Source organism: Nannospalax galili, unplaced genomic scaffold, assembly GCF_000622305.1.
Source record: "Nannospalax galili isolate Female #2095 unplaced genomic scaffold, S.galili_v1.0 scaffold917, whole genome shotgun sequence".
Taxonomy (NCBI): domain Eukaryota; kingdom Metazoa; phylum Chordata; class Mammalia; order Rodentia; family Spalacidae; genus Nannospalax; species Nannospalax galili.
Window position 1 is genome coordinate 22,651 of NW_008340972.1, and position 15,260 is coordinate 37,910.

General features: G+C 43.6%; 1 protein-coding gene across 1 annotated transcript in view; it reads left to right on the forward strand.

The window, feature by feature from the left end:
- Positions 1-15,260, forward strand: part of Lmntd1 (lamin tail domain containing 1) — a gene marked incomplete at its 5' end in the record, with an annotated part of 90,045 nt that overhangs the window by 12,668 nt on the left and 62,117 nt on the right. The window contains 1 exon segment of the mRNA XM_029564975.1: positions 3,117-3,303. Coding sequence (XP_029420835.1) covers positions 3,117-3,303 — 187 coding nt within the window.

The window sequence follows — 15,260 nt, forward strand, 5'->3', positions numbered from 1 at the left end:
TCCTCTGTGTTTTTTTTTTTCACATCACAGTGAGTCCACTTGGTGCCACTCCTACGTGAACAGCTGTGTGTGTGTGACTGGAGCATGGGTGCCGCTCCTATGTGAATGGCTGTGTGTGTGACTGGAGCATGGACAACCTACCAGTGGTCAAATCCCCTAAAGAAAAATGGCTTCCCCTCCTCCAGCAGCTATTGGCTGCCAGTAGCGCCTCATAGGTGTGGGGCCACTGGAGGCCTTCTCCATCCATGCTGGAACTTTGACCTTAGGATAGTTCAACTTAGAAGGTTTTCAGCTCTACAATGGTGCAACAAACAGTTAACAAAAAGTGCACTTGGAACTTTGACCTTTTTCCAGCCAGCAGTGGGCTTGCTGTGCACCCGGTGGTGCAAGCTGCAGCTTCATGCAGTCCTGCTACTGTGGAGGCAAACAGTGAGCTCTACAGGGTGCTGTGTGGCTGTGGTGGTGTGAGGTTCAGTAGGGTGGAGGTGTGCTGGATGTGTTTTTAGCTTATGTTTCCAACTTATAATGGACTTCAACATCAGAAGTGGAGGTGCTTTGGATACAGACAGATAGGTAGGTAGATAGATAAATGATCGATAGATAAATAATAGACAGTGGGACAGAGCAATGGCAGATGATAGATTATTGATAGGTTGATAGAGGTAGAAAAAGATAAATGATAGATAGATAGATAGATAGATAGATAGATAGATAGATAGATAGATGATAGATAGATAGATAGATAGATGATAAAAATAGATAGATGATAGATAGATGATAGAAATAGCTGATAGATGATAGAAAGATGATAGAGATAGATACATGATAGAGACAGATGATTAGATATATGATAGATATATGATAGATAGATGATGGAGATAGATAGATGATGGATAGATACATAGATAGATGATAGATAGATGATAGATGATATAGATTGATAGCTGATAGGTAGATGATAGAGATAGATGATAGATAGATAGATGATAGAGGTGGATGATAGATAGATGATAGACAGATGATAGAGATAGATAGATAGACAGATGATAGAGATTGATAGATGGTAGAGATAGATGATAGCTAGATCATAGATAGATGGTAGATAGATGATTGATAGATAGATAGATAGATAGATAGATGATAGCTAGATGATACATAGATGAGAGACAGATGATAGAGATAGATGATTGATAGGTAGATAAATAGATGATAGATAGACAGATAGATAGATGATAGGTAAATAGATGATAGATAGACAGATAGATAGATGATAGGTAAATGATAGATGGTAGAAAATAAATGACAAAGTACAGAAATTAAGGATGTGAAAACCAAATTTTTGAAACACTTAGAGGAAAACATGACAAAAGCAGAGAATTAGTTTTTATCTAGGACACAAAAAAGAGCAAACAATTAGAGGAGCCCTGTATGCAATCATAGTACCTGAGTGGAGCAACAGATGGAGACCTGGGGAGTGAAGGAGAGGGATTTGGGGAATTTTAGGGACTACGTGATGCTTAGAATCCATAACATAGTTCAGGTTTAGAGTAATATAAAATAAATCAAGCATAGAATAATATGAAAATCGACAATGACAATTATAAATCACCTCATCTTGGTTTGGGGCAGATTTTTGCTGAAATTACGCTTTTAAAATGTGTATTTTAGAGGCCAGAGAGATGGTTCAGATATGTAAAGCATTTGCTATGCAAACATGAGGACTAGAGTTCCAATCCCCAGAAACCATGTAAAAGCTGGTTGGACACGACAGCAACCCGTAATACCAGTGAGATCCCAGGGCCAGCCAGCTAGCCGGACCAGATGAATTTACAAGCTCTGAGTTTAGCAAGAGACCCTGCCTCAACATACAAGGTGGAGAGGGACAGAGGAAGGTAGCCAGGGTCAACCCCAGGCCACCACACATGCATGCACACATCAACACCTTGCACCTCACACATGGGTACACACACACACATGTGAATGCAAGAACACATGCACAAATACCATACACACATACATAGACATGAAAACATTTTTAGTTTTCCTGAATTTTTTTGAATTTGGACCTATAGTAAGAAATTGTAGAGGAACAGAGCTAAGGAGCGATAGAGGGACGCAAATGTGTTTTGTCAAGAGCTTGATGCATAAACAGCATGGATTATTGTTATTGGTCGAGATCTATTCCATTTTTATGATACTATTCCTAACACCACAGTGGTTTCATGACCTCCTAGTGGGTGGCACATGACACTCTGAAAAATGCAGACATGTAAATGACCAACCCTGGAACAAGACTATGTTCTCAACATAAACTAGAAGTAAAACTCCACCGTTGGTAGGCATCAATAGCGTCACATTGGAATTCTTTCAAATTCACAGTGGTTATTAATCCTCACATCACTTTGCTGGAAATGATGTGGTTTAACTTTCCTGATCTTTTAAAATCTATTTCATTTTTATTTTTTGTGTCTGTGTGTGTCTGCATGCACACACATGTGTGCCTGATGCCCACAGAAGCCAGAAGAGGGTGTCAGATCCCCTAGAACTGGAATTATGGGTGGTTGTGAGCCAACCAATGGAGGTGCTGGGAACTGAACCCAAGTCCTCTTCAGGAGCAGTCGGCACTCAACGACTGAGTCATCTCTTCAGCCTCTTGATTGCCATTTGCCTGTTTCATGTCACAATGGTTTATATTGGATAGTGGGAAACTGAGAAAATCCCAATCATATCATTTTCCCATGACACCCTGACACCTAAGCACATTTCAGGTTTTCTTTGTTTTATGTGAAATGGTGAGGTTCTGATAAAGATCGGAACTGAGGTCTAGGCATGTTTATTAGGTTTTAACATACATGATTTGTAGATCATGTCCAAGAGAGTACATAGCTTAATATTTATTATTCAAGGTTTTGCTTTTAATTTCTCTTTTGAGACAGTCTGTGTAGCCCTGGCTAGCTTGGAACGTGCCACAGACACTAGGGTGACTTGAACTTGCCCTTCTCCTGCCTCTGTACCCCAAGTGCTGAGATTACAGGCATGCATCACATTACGTTTTTAATGTGAGCCCAGACATTTCTATCCAGATCACCTAACCTTCTATACCTTTTGTTTTCTAGATCTCTTGGAGATATTAAAATAGCTGAGATGAATATCAAGGGATTATTTGTGAGACTTGTTAACTCGTCCACTGACAAAGAAATGGAGATTGGAGATCACATTCTCCTGCAGAATGTGGGTGGACATCCAGTTTCCTCGTACCGTTTCCTCCCCAACATCACAATGCAGACCAATTCCATGGTGAAGGTGAGTATGATCTGGAAACACCATGAGCTGAGAAGAGGGTGACATGGAAATATTTTGAGCTGGAATACCAGGAAGGAGCTGTGAATACCAGGAGATGGGAATAGCATGAGCTGGAAATACCGTGAACTAGGAATATCATGACTCAAGAGTACCATGAGTTGGCATTACCTTGGGCTGGGAGCATCACGGGCTGACAATAAGGTAAGTAGGGAATACCAGGAGCTGTAAATACCTTGATCTATGAACACACTGAGCTGTGAATACCTTCAGCTGTGAATAAGAGAGCTGGAATACCTGGAATTGTGAATACCTGCAACTGGGAATGCCTTGATCTGTGAATACTTGAGCTGTGAATACCTTCAGCTGTGAACACCTTGAGCTGTAAATGCCTTGAGCTGTAAATGCCTAGAGCTGTGAATACCTTGAGCTGTGACTACCTGAGCTGTGAATAACTTGAGCTGTGAATACCTTCAGCTGTGAATACCTTGAGCTGTGAATACCTGAGCTGTGAATACCTTGAGCTGTGAATACCTTGAGCTGTGAACACCTTGAGCTGGGAATGCATTGAGCTGTAAATACCTTCAGTCAGCAATACAGGATATGGAAGTACCATGAGCTGGAAATATCATGAACGAGGAATATCATGAGCAAGGAGTACCGTGAGTTGGGAATACCTTGGGCTGCGAGCATCATGGGCTGACAATAAGGTAAGTTGGGAATACCAGGAACTGTAAATACCTTGAGCTGTAAATAACTTGAGCTGTGAACACCTTGAGCTATGAACATCTTGAGATGGGAAGACAAGGAGCTGAGAATACAATGAGCTGTGAATACTTGAGCTGTGAATGCCTTGAGCTGTGAATACTTGAGCTGTCAATGCCTTGAGCAGCAAACACCTTGAGCTGTAATACCTTGAGATGGGAATACCAGGAGCTGAGAATACCTTGAGCTGTAAATGCCTTGAGTCAGGAATACAGGATATGGAAAAACCATAAGCTGGCAATACCATGAACTAGCAATATCATGAGCCAGGAGTACCATAAATTGGGAATACCTTGGGCTGAGAGGATCATGGGTTGACAATAAGGTAAGTTGGGAATAGCAGGAACTGTAAATACGTGAGCTGTAAATACATTGAGCTGTGAATACTTGAGCTGGAATGCCTTGAGCTGGGAATACCTTCACCTGTGAACACCTTGAGATGGGAATGCCAGGAGCTGAGAATACCTTGAGCTGTGAATACCTTGAGTTTAGGATACCAGGATATGGATTACCATGATCTGGGAATACCGTGAAGTAGGAATTTCATGAGCCAGGAGTACCATGAGTTGGGAATACCTTGGGCTGCGAGCATCATGGGCTGACAATAAGGTAAGTTGGGAATACTAGAAGGTATAAATACCTTGAGCTGTAATTACCTTAAGCTGTGACTACCTTGAGTTGTGAATATTTGAGCTGGGAATGCCTTGAGCTGTGAATACCTTCAGCTGTAGACACCTTGAGATGGGAATACCAAGAGCTGTGAATACCTTGAGCTGTGAATACCTTGAGCTGAGAACACCTTGAACTGTGAACACCTTGAGCTGGGAATACATTGAGCTGGGAATGCCTTGAGCTGCGAATGCCTTGAGCTGTAAATACCTTGAGTTGGAATGTCTTGAATTATGAATACCAGGAACTGGGAATGCCTTGAGCTGTGAATACTTGAGCTAGGAATACATGAGCTGTCAATACTGGAGCTGTGAATACATTGAGATGGGAATACCAGGAGCTGAGAATACCTTGAGCTATAAATACCTTGAGTTAGTAATACCAAGGTATGGAAATACCATGAGCTGGCAACACCATGAACTAGGAATATTATGAGCCAGGAGTACCATGAGTTGATAATACTTTGGGCTGTGAGCATCATGGGCTGACAATAAGGTAAGTTGGGAATACCAGGAACTGTAAATACCTTGAGCTGTAAATACCTTCAGCTGGAATGCCTTGAATTGTGAATACCAGGAACAGGGAATGCCTTGAGCAGTGAATGCTTGAGCTGAGAATGCCGTGAGCTATGAATACTTGAGCTGAGAGTGCTGTGAGTTGTGAACACATTTAGCTGTGAGCACCTTGTGACAGGAATATCAAGAGCTGAGAATACCTTGAGATTTAAATACCTTGAGCTAGAGTGCCTTCAGTTGTCAATACCAGGAACTGGGAAGGCCTTGAACTGGGAATACTTGAGCTGTGAATGCCTTGAGCTGTTAATACCTTGAATTGTGAATACCTTGAGTTGTGAACACCTTGAGGTGGAATACCTTGAGCTGTGAATACCTTGAGTTGTGAATATTTGAGCTGGGAATGCCTTGAGCTGTGAATAATGGAGCTGTGAATACCTTCAGCTGTAGACACCTTGAGATGGGAATACCAGGAGCTGTGAATGCCTTGAGCTGTTAAATACCTTCAGTCAGGAATACAGGATATGGAAGTACCATGAGCTGGAAATATCATGAACTAGGAATATCATGAGCCAGGAGTACCGTGAGTTGGGAATACCTTGGGCTGCGAGCATCATGGGCTGACAATAAGGTAAGTTGGGAATACCAGGAGCTGGGAATATCTTGAGCTGTAAATACCTTGAGTCAGGTATACAGGATATGGAAAAACCATGAGCTGGCAATACCTTGAACTTGCAATATCATGAGCCAGGAGTACCATGAGTTGGGAATACCTTGGGCTGAGAGGATCATGGGCTGACAATAAGGTAAGTTGGGAATACCTTGAGCTGTAAATACCTTGGGCTGTGAATACTTGAGCTGTCAATGCCTTGAGCTGTGAATACTGGAGCTGTGAATACCTTCACCTGTGAACACCTTGAGATGGGAATGCCAGGAACTGAGAATACCTTGAGCTGTGAATACCTTGAGTTTAGAATATCAGGATATGGATTACCATGATCTAGGAATACCGTGAAGTCAGAATTTCATGAGCCAAGAGTACCACGAGTTGGGAATACCTTGGGCTGAGAGATCATGGGCTGACAATAAGGTAAGTTGGGAATACCAGGAACTGGGAATACCTTGAGCTGTAAATATCTTGAGCTGTGAATACTTGAGCTGGAATGCCTTGAGCTGTGAATACCTTCACCTGTGAACACCTTGAGATGGGAATGCCAGGAGCTGAGAATACCTTGAGCTGTGAATACCTTGAGTTTAGGATACCAGGATATGGAATACCATGATCTGGGAATACCGTGAAGTAGGAATTTCATGAGCCAGGAGTACCATGAGTTGGGAATATCTTGGGCTGCGAGCATCATGGGCTGACAATAAGGTAAGTTGGGAATACTAGGAGGTATAAATACCTTGAGCTGTAAATACCTTAAGCTGTGACTACCTTGAGTTGTGAATATTTGAGCTGGGAATGCCTTGAGCTGTGAATACCTTAAGCTGTAGACACCTTGAGATGGGAGTACCAAGAGCTGTGAATACCTTGAGCTGTGAACACCATTAGCTGGGAATACATTGAGCTGGGAATGCCTTGAGCTGCGAATGCCTTGAGCTGTAAATACCTTGAGTTGGAATATCTTGAATTATGAATACCAGTAACTGGGAATGCCTCGAGCTGTGAATACTGGAGCTGTGAGTACTTGACCTGATAATGCCTTGATCTGTGAACATCTTGAGATGGGAATACCAGGATATGGAAATGCCATGAGCTGGAAATACCTTGAACTAGGAATATCATGAGCCAGGAGTAAGATGAGTTGGGAATACCTTGTGGTGCGACCATTATGGGCTGACAACAAGGTAAGTTAGGAATACGAGGAACTGCAAATAACTTGAGCTGTGAATGCCTTGAGCTGTTAATACCTTCAGCTGTGAATACGAGAGCTGGAATACCTGGAATTGTGAATACCAGGAACTGGGAATGCCTTGAGCTGTGAATTGTTGAGCTGGGAATGCCCTGAGCTATGAATGCTTGAACTGGGAATGGGAATGCCTTGGGCTCTGTACACCTTAAAATGGGAACACTGGGAGCTGAGAATACCTTGAGCTGTAACTGCCTTGAGCTAGAACGTCATGAAGTGAATACCTTCAGCTGTAGACACCTTGAGATGGGAATACCAGGAGCTGTGAATACCTTGAGCTGTGAACACCTTGAGCTGGGAATACATTGAGCTGCGAATGCCTTGAGCTGTAAATACCTTGAGCTGGAATGTCTTGACCTGTAAATACCTTGAGCTGGAATGCCTTGACCTGTAAATACCTTGAGCTGGAATACTTTGAGATGTAAATGCCTTGAGCTGTAAATACCTAGAGCTGTGAATACCTTGAGCTGTGAATACTTGAGCTGTGAATACCTTGAGTTGTGAATATTTGAGCTGGGAATGCCTTGAGCTGTGAATAATGGAGCTGTGAATACCTTCAGCTGTAGACACCTTGAGATGGGAATACCTTGAGCTGGGAATACATTGAGCTGGGAATGCCTTGAGCTGTAAATACCTTGAGCTGGAATGTCTTGAATTATGAATACCAGGAACTGGGAATGCCTTGAGCTGTGAATTGTTGAGCTGGGAATGCCCTCAGCTATGAATGCTTGAACTGGGAATGGGAATGCCTTGAGCTCTGAACACTTTAAAATGGGAAAACCAGGAGCTGAGAATACCTTGAGCTGTAATGCCTTGAGCGGGAATGTTGTGAATTGTGAATACCAGGAACTGGGAATGCCTTGAGCTGTGAATACTGGAGCTGTGAATACCTTCAGCTGTAGACACCTTGAGATGGGAATACCAGGAGCTGTGAATGCCTTGAGCTGTGAATACCTTTAGCTGTGAACACCTTGAGTTGTGAACACCTTGAGCTGGGAATACATTGAGCTGGGAATGCCTTGAGCTGCGAATGCCTTGAGCTGTAAATACCTTGAGCTGGAATGTCTTGAATTATGAATACCAGGAACTGGGAATGCCTTGAGCTGTGAATTGTTGAGCTGGGAATGCCCTGAGCTATGAATGCTTGAACTGGGAATGGGAATGCCTTGGGCTCTGTACACCTTAAAATGGGAACACTGGGAGCTGAGAATACCTTGAGCTGTAACTGCCTTGAGCTAGAACGTCATGAATTGTGAGTACCAGGAACTCGGAATGCCTTGAGCTTTGAGTACTTGAGCTGGGAATGCCTTGATCTGTGAACATATTGAGATGGGAATACCAGGATATGGAAATGCCGTGATCTGGAAATACCTTGAACTAGGAATATCATGAGCCAGGAGTAAGTTGAGTTGGGAATACCTTGTGGTGAGAGCATTATGGGCTGAACACAAGGTAAGGTAAAAATATGAGGAACTGTAAATACCTTGAGCTGTGAGTGCCTTGAGCTGTTAATACCTTCAGCTGTGAATACGAGAGCTGGAATACCTGGAATTGTGAATACCAGGAACTGGGAATGCCTTGATCTGTGAATACTTGAGCTGTGAATGTCTTGACCTGTAAATACCTTGAGCTGGAGTGTCTTGAGCTGTAAATGCCTTGAGCTGTGAATACCTGAGCTGTGAATACCTTGAGTTGTGAATATTTGAGCTGGGAATGCCTTGAGCTGTGAATAATGGAGCTGTGAATACCTTCAGCTGTAGACACCTTGAGATGGGAATACCAGGAGCTGTGAATACCTTGAGCTGTGAACACCTTGAGCTGTGAACACCTTGAGCTGGGAATGCCTTGAGCTGTTAAATACCTTCAGTCAGGAATACAGGATATGGAAGTACCATGAGCTGGAAATATCATGAACGAGGAATATCATGAGCCAGGAGTACCGTGAGTTGGGAATACCTTGGGCTGCGAGCATCATGGGCTGACAATAAGGTAAGTTGAGAATACCAGGAGCTGGGAATATCTTGAGCTGTAAATACCTTGAGTCAGGAATACAGGATATGGAAGTACCATGAGCTGGAAATATCATGAACTAGGAATATCATGAGCCAGGAGTACCGTGAGTTGGGAATACCTTGGGCTGCGAGCATCATGGGCTAACAATAAGGTAAGTTGGGAATACCAGGAGCTGGGAATACCTTGAGCTGTAAATACCTTGAGTCAGGAATACAGGATATGGAAAAACCATGAGCTGGCAATACCGTGAACTTGCAATATCATGAGCCGGGAGTATCATGAGTTGGGAATACCTTGGGCTGAGAGGATCATGGGCTGACAATAAGGTAAGTTGGGAATACCTTGAGCTGTAAATACCTTGAGCTGTGAATACTTGAGCTGTGAATACTTGAGCTGGAATGCCTTGAGCTATGAATACTGGAGCTGTGAATACCTTCACCTGTGAACACCTTGAGGTGGGAATGCCAGGAGCTGAGAATACCTTGAGCTGTGAATACCTTGAGTTTAGAATACCAGGATATGGATTACCATGATCTGGGAATACCGTGAAGTAGGAATTTCATGAGCCAGGAGTACCACAAGTTGGGAATACCTTGGGCTGCAAGCATCATGGGCTGACAATAAGTTAAGTTGGGAATACCAGGAGGTGTAAATACCTTGAGCTGTAAATACCTTAAGCTGTGAATACCTTGAGATGTGAATATTTGACCTGGGAATGCCTTGAGCTGTGAATACCTTCAGCTGTAAATACCTTGAGTCAGGAATACAGGATATGGAAAAACCATGAGCTGGCAATACCGTGAACTAGCAATATCATGAGCCAGGAGTACCATGAGTTGTGAATACCTTGGGCTGAGAGGATCATGGGCTGACAATATGGTAAGTTTGGAATAGCAGGAACTGTAAATACTTGAGCTGTAAATACCTTGAGCTGTGAATACTTGAACTGGAATGCCTTGAGCTATGAATACTGGAGCTGTGAATACCTTCGCCTGTGAACACCTTGAGGTGGGAATGCCAGGAGCTGAGAATACCTTGAGCTGTGAATACCTTGAGTGTAGAATACCAGGATATGGATTACCATGATCTAGAAATACCGTGATATAGGAGCCAGGAGTGTCATGAGTTGGGAATACTTTGGGCTGTGAGCATCAAGGGCTGACAATAAGGTAAGTTGGGAATACCAGGAACTGTAAATACTTGAGCTGTAAATACCTTGAGCTGTGAATATTTGAGCTGGGAATGCCTTGAGCTATGAATACTGGAGCTGTGAATACCTTCAGCTGTAGACACCTTGAGATGGGAATACCAGGAGCTGTGAACACCTTGAGCTGTAAATACCTTGAGCTGAAATTCCTTGGATTATGAATACCAGGAATTAGGAATGCCTTGAGCTGTGAATACTTTGGCTGTGAATGCCGTGAGCTGTGATTACCTTGAGCTATGAATACCTTGAGGTCTACATAATTTGAGCTGGGAATACCTTGAGCTGGAATGCCCTGAATTGTGAATACCTTGAGCTGTGAATACCAAGAACTAGGAATACCTTGAGTTGTGAATATGAAGAGCTATCAATACCAGGGTATGGAAATACCATGAGCTGGGACTACCCTGATGTAGGAGTGTCATGAGCCAGGAGTACCATGAGTTGTGAATACCTTGGGCTGTGAGCATCGTGTGCTGACAATAAGGTAAGTTGGGAATACCAGGAGCTGTGAATACCAGGACCTGGGAACACCAAAAATCTCAATATAACATCAGTATGAGTATTGTGAGCTGAGATTAAGGTGAGTTAGAACACAGTGGGCTGAGCTTGTGGTGAACTGAGAATCCCCAATGTGAGCTGGGATAACCAGAAGGTGGGAGTGCTAGGAGCTGGTGACACCTTGAGCTGAGTATACGGTGAACTGTTAATATTATGAGCTGGGAATACCAGGAGCCTTGAGTAGCTTGAGCTAGTGCTTCAAGAGCTGAGAATAAGGTACGCTGGGAATACTGTGAGTTGGAAATACCAGAAGCTGGGACTACCTGGAGCTGGAAACACTGTCACCTGGGAAAAGTGAGCTGGAGATACCATGACCCAGGAGAACCTGGAGCTGGGAATGTCATGGGTTGGGAATTCTCTCAGCCAGGAATGTCATGATCTGGAAACTCAATGAGATGTGACTATTTTGAGCTGTTAATACCAGTGCTCAGGGACATTGAGCTGTGGAAAACAGGATCTTGTATCAAGAGGATCTGAGAGTACCAGTAACTGGGAATATTGTGACTTGGGAATACCATGAGCTGCAGTTACCAGGAGCTTGAAACACCAGGAGCTGAAAAACACCAGGAGCTCAGAATATTGGGAACCGGGCATACCAAGAACAAGAAGATCATAAACTGGGAATTCCATGAGGTAGGAACAACACAAGCTGCACATAAGGTAAGTTGGGAATACTCTGAGCTGGGAACAGGTGAGCTGAGAATAAGGGGAGCTGGAAATACCTAATATCAGCTAGAGATAACCAGAAGCTGGGCATACCAGCTTCATACCAGGATGCAGAAAGATAGGAACACCCTGAGCTGGGAATAGGAGGACAGGGGAAGACCAGTGTTGAGAATACCTGGAGCTGGGAATTCCATGATCAGGGAATAGCAGGAGCTGTGAGTACCTTGAGATGGGAACATTGCAAGTTGAGAGTTATAAGGGAACACCATGGACTAGGGTGTAGATATCAAGAGCTGGAACTAGCACAGCAGGAGACAGAAAATCAGGATCTGGGATTATGTGAGCAGAGCTAGGACTAGGAGCTGGGAATGCAAGAGCTAGGAATACCATGATCTGGGAATACTATGAGCTAGAAATAACAGGAACTGGGAATACCAAGAGCAGGGACTACCAGGAGCTGGGCACACCAGGAGCTCAGTGTACCAGGAGCTCAAGTGTACCGGGAGCTGGGTGCACCTGAAGCTGGAAACTCTCAGAGCCAGGAATACAATGAGCTGTGAATAAGGTGAGTTGGAAATTCATGGATGTGATTATCTTGACCTGGTGCGTCATGAGCAGAGAATTAGGTGATATGTAGACCAGGAGCTGGGAAGCCCATGAGCTGGAATACTGTTGGATCCAAGTGCTCTGAGATGTAGATAAGGAGAGTTGGAAATGCAGTGAGCTGGGAACATCGTGAGCTGAGAAAAAGGTGTTAGGAATCCCTAATGTGAGCTGGGAAAACCAGAGCTGGGAATGCTGTGATCCAGGAGCATGGTGAGCTGTCAGGTGCATGAGCTGGGAACATCGTGAGCTGGGAATGCCGTGAGCTGAGAACCCAGTGAGCTGGGAATGCCATGAACCAGGAATCAGACCTGGGAAACACCACAAGCCGGGAATGTCGTGATCTGGGAATGTTAAGGAGCTGAGAATACTTTGAAAATACCATCATGCGCTGGAAATATCGTGAGCTGGAAATATTGTGACCTGGAAATGACAGCATCAGAGAGAATTATGAGTCAGAAATACTGTGAGCTGGGAACTTCCTGAGTTGAGAATAAGGTGAGTTGGGAATTCCATGCACTGAGAATACCATGTGCAGGGAACATTATTATCTGGAAACAGCATGAGCTAGGAATGTCATGAGCTTAGAATACCAAAAGATAGGATTACCAGGAGCTGGGAATACTGGGAGCTGGAAATCTTGGGAGCTAGGAGTGTCATGAGATAGGATCATCACCTGGGAATACTGGGAGCTGGAAATCTTGGGAGCTAGGAGTGTCATGAGATAGGATCATCAACAGCTGGAAAGAACAGGATGTAGGAATACTAGGATCTGGGAATACCACGAGTCATAAGAAGCTTGACCTGATAATACCAGGAGCTCTGAATACTGAGAGCTGGAAATGCCATGTTCTAGGATTGTCATGAACTGGGAACACCAGGAGCTGGAGATACTCTGCGCTGGGAACACCAGGAGCTCTGAATACTGAGCTGGAAATGCCATGTTCTAGGATTGTGATGAGCCGGGATTGCCATTAGCTGGGCATAGCAGGAGCTGGAGATACTCTGAGCTCGAACACCCAGGGGCTGAAAACACGAGGAGCTCAGAATACTGGGATCTGGGCATACCAAGAACAGGAAGATCATGAACTGGGAATTCAACAAGGTAGGAACAACACGAGCTGCACATAAGGTGAGTTGGGAATACTCTGAGCTGGGAACAGGTGAGCTGAGAATAAAGGGAGTTGGGAATGCTTAACATAAGCTAGGGGAATGCTTAACATAAGCTAGAGATAACCAGAAGCTGGGAATAGCGTGAGCTTAGAATAGGAAGTGATAGGAATACCATGAGTTCAGCACACCTGGGAATAATTTAATCAAAGAATACCAGGAATTAGGAATATCATGAGATGGGAACATTACGGGCTGAGAATAAGGTGAGTTGGGAATGCCATGAGAAAATACTATGAGCTGGGAATACCTTGAGATGGGAATAGCAGGACATGGGATAACCAGGATGTGGGACTATTGTGAGCTGGAAATAAGAGCTGGGAATGAGCCAGGAATACCGAGAGCTGGGAATGCCATGAGCCAGAAATCCCAAGAGCCGGGACTGCCATGAGCCAGGAATATCATGAACTATAAATATTTTAAACTTTGAATACCAGAGCTCAGGGATACTTTGAGCTGTGAATAACAAGAGTTCTGAATACCAGGAACTGGGAATATTGTGAGCTGGAAATGCTGTGAGCGGGGACTACCGTGAACTGATAATACCAGGAGCTCAGAATACTGGGATCCAGGAATACCAAGAGTGAGGAATAGCATGAACTGAGAATACCACGAGTTTCAAATAAGGCAAGTTGGTAATATAGGCAGCTGGGAACACCCTGAGCTGAGAATAGGGTGAGCTGGGAATACTCAGCATCAGCTGAGATACAGAGAGGTGGGTCATGGGAATACCAGGAGCTGGGAGCACCTTGAACTAGGAACATCGTGAACTGAGAAAAAGGTGAGTTGGGAATTCTGTGAGCCGTGATTACCTTGACCTGGGAGCATCATGAGTAGAGAATTAGGTGACAGGTGAATACCAGCAGCTCAGAATACCAGGACCTCAGAATGCTGCGACATGGGAATATCATGAGCCAGGAACATCATGACTTGAGAATAAGGTGAGTTGGGAATACCATGCACCAGGAAATCCGCAGTTTGTGAATAACTCCAGAATATGGTGAGTTGAGAATACCCCACATCAGTCGTGATATTGAGGAGCTGGGGATGCCATGAACTGGAACACCTTGAGCTGGGAATACAGTGAGTCAGGAATACTCTGAGCTGGGAGGATCAAGTGAGCTGAGAATCCTGTGATCTCGGGATACCAGGAGCTGAGTTCCCAGAGGAAAGCTCCCCTCCCTGCCTGTGGCTTCACATAAGTAGTCTTATGGCCACCCGATCTCTCCACTAAGCATGAGTCATGCTTCTTTATGGTGCGGGTATAAATCTGTACCCCACTTCAATCTCCCCAGCTTTCTTCAATTTAGTATACAATGTATTTTGCTTTATCATCCAGCTATTATAAACTAAGAAAACATTCTTTTTTCCCCCTCTGGTTTTTGAAAAGATGGTTTACAGATTGTTTCCTGTAGCTCCCGCTGTCCTAAAACTCTTTGTGTAGACCAGGCTGGCCTCAAACTCACAAAAAAACCACCTGCCTCTGCTTCCCAAGTGCTGGGATTAAAGGAGTGCTCCACCATAACCAGCTATAACAAAAAATTCTTTTTTGTTTTTTCAGAATGTAATCAGTCTTTTATTACTTTTATTTACACATAATTTTTAAAATTTATTTAATAATCACATACTTAGAAGAAGCATTTCATTACATCAGCATTGACATATTTGATAACAATTTTCTGAGCTAGGATGCATCTCTTTCAAAATTGGCTGTGCATTTTTAGGTTTACAGCTCAATTATTACAGTTATACAATATTGTACTCAGTATAAACCCTATAAGACATAAAGTTAAATGAGGTGTTAACCTTTAAAAAAGATCTCCATTTCATTATTAAAATACACAATTTCATACAGAAAAATTCATTTTCAATGCAATTGACATT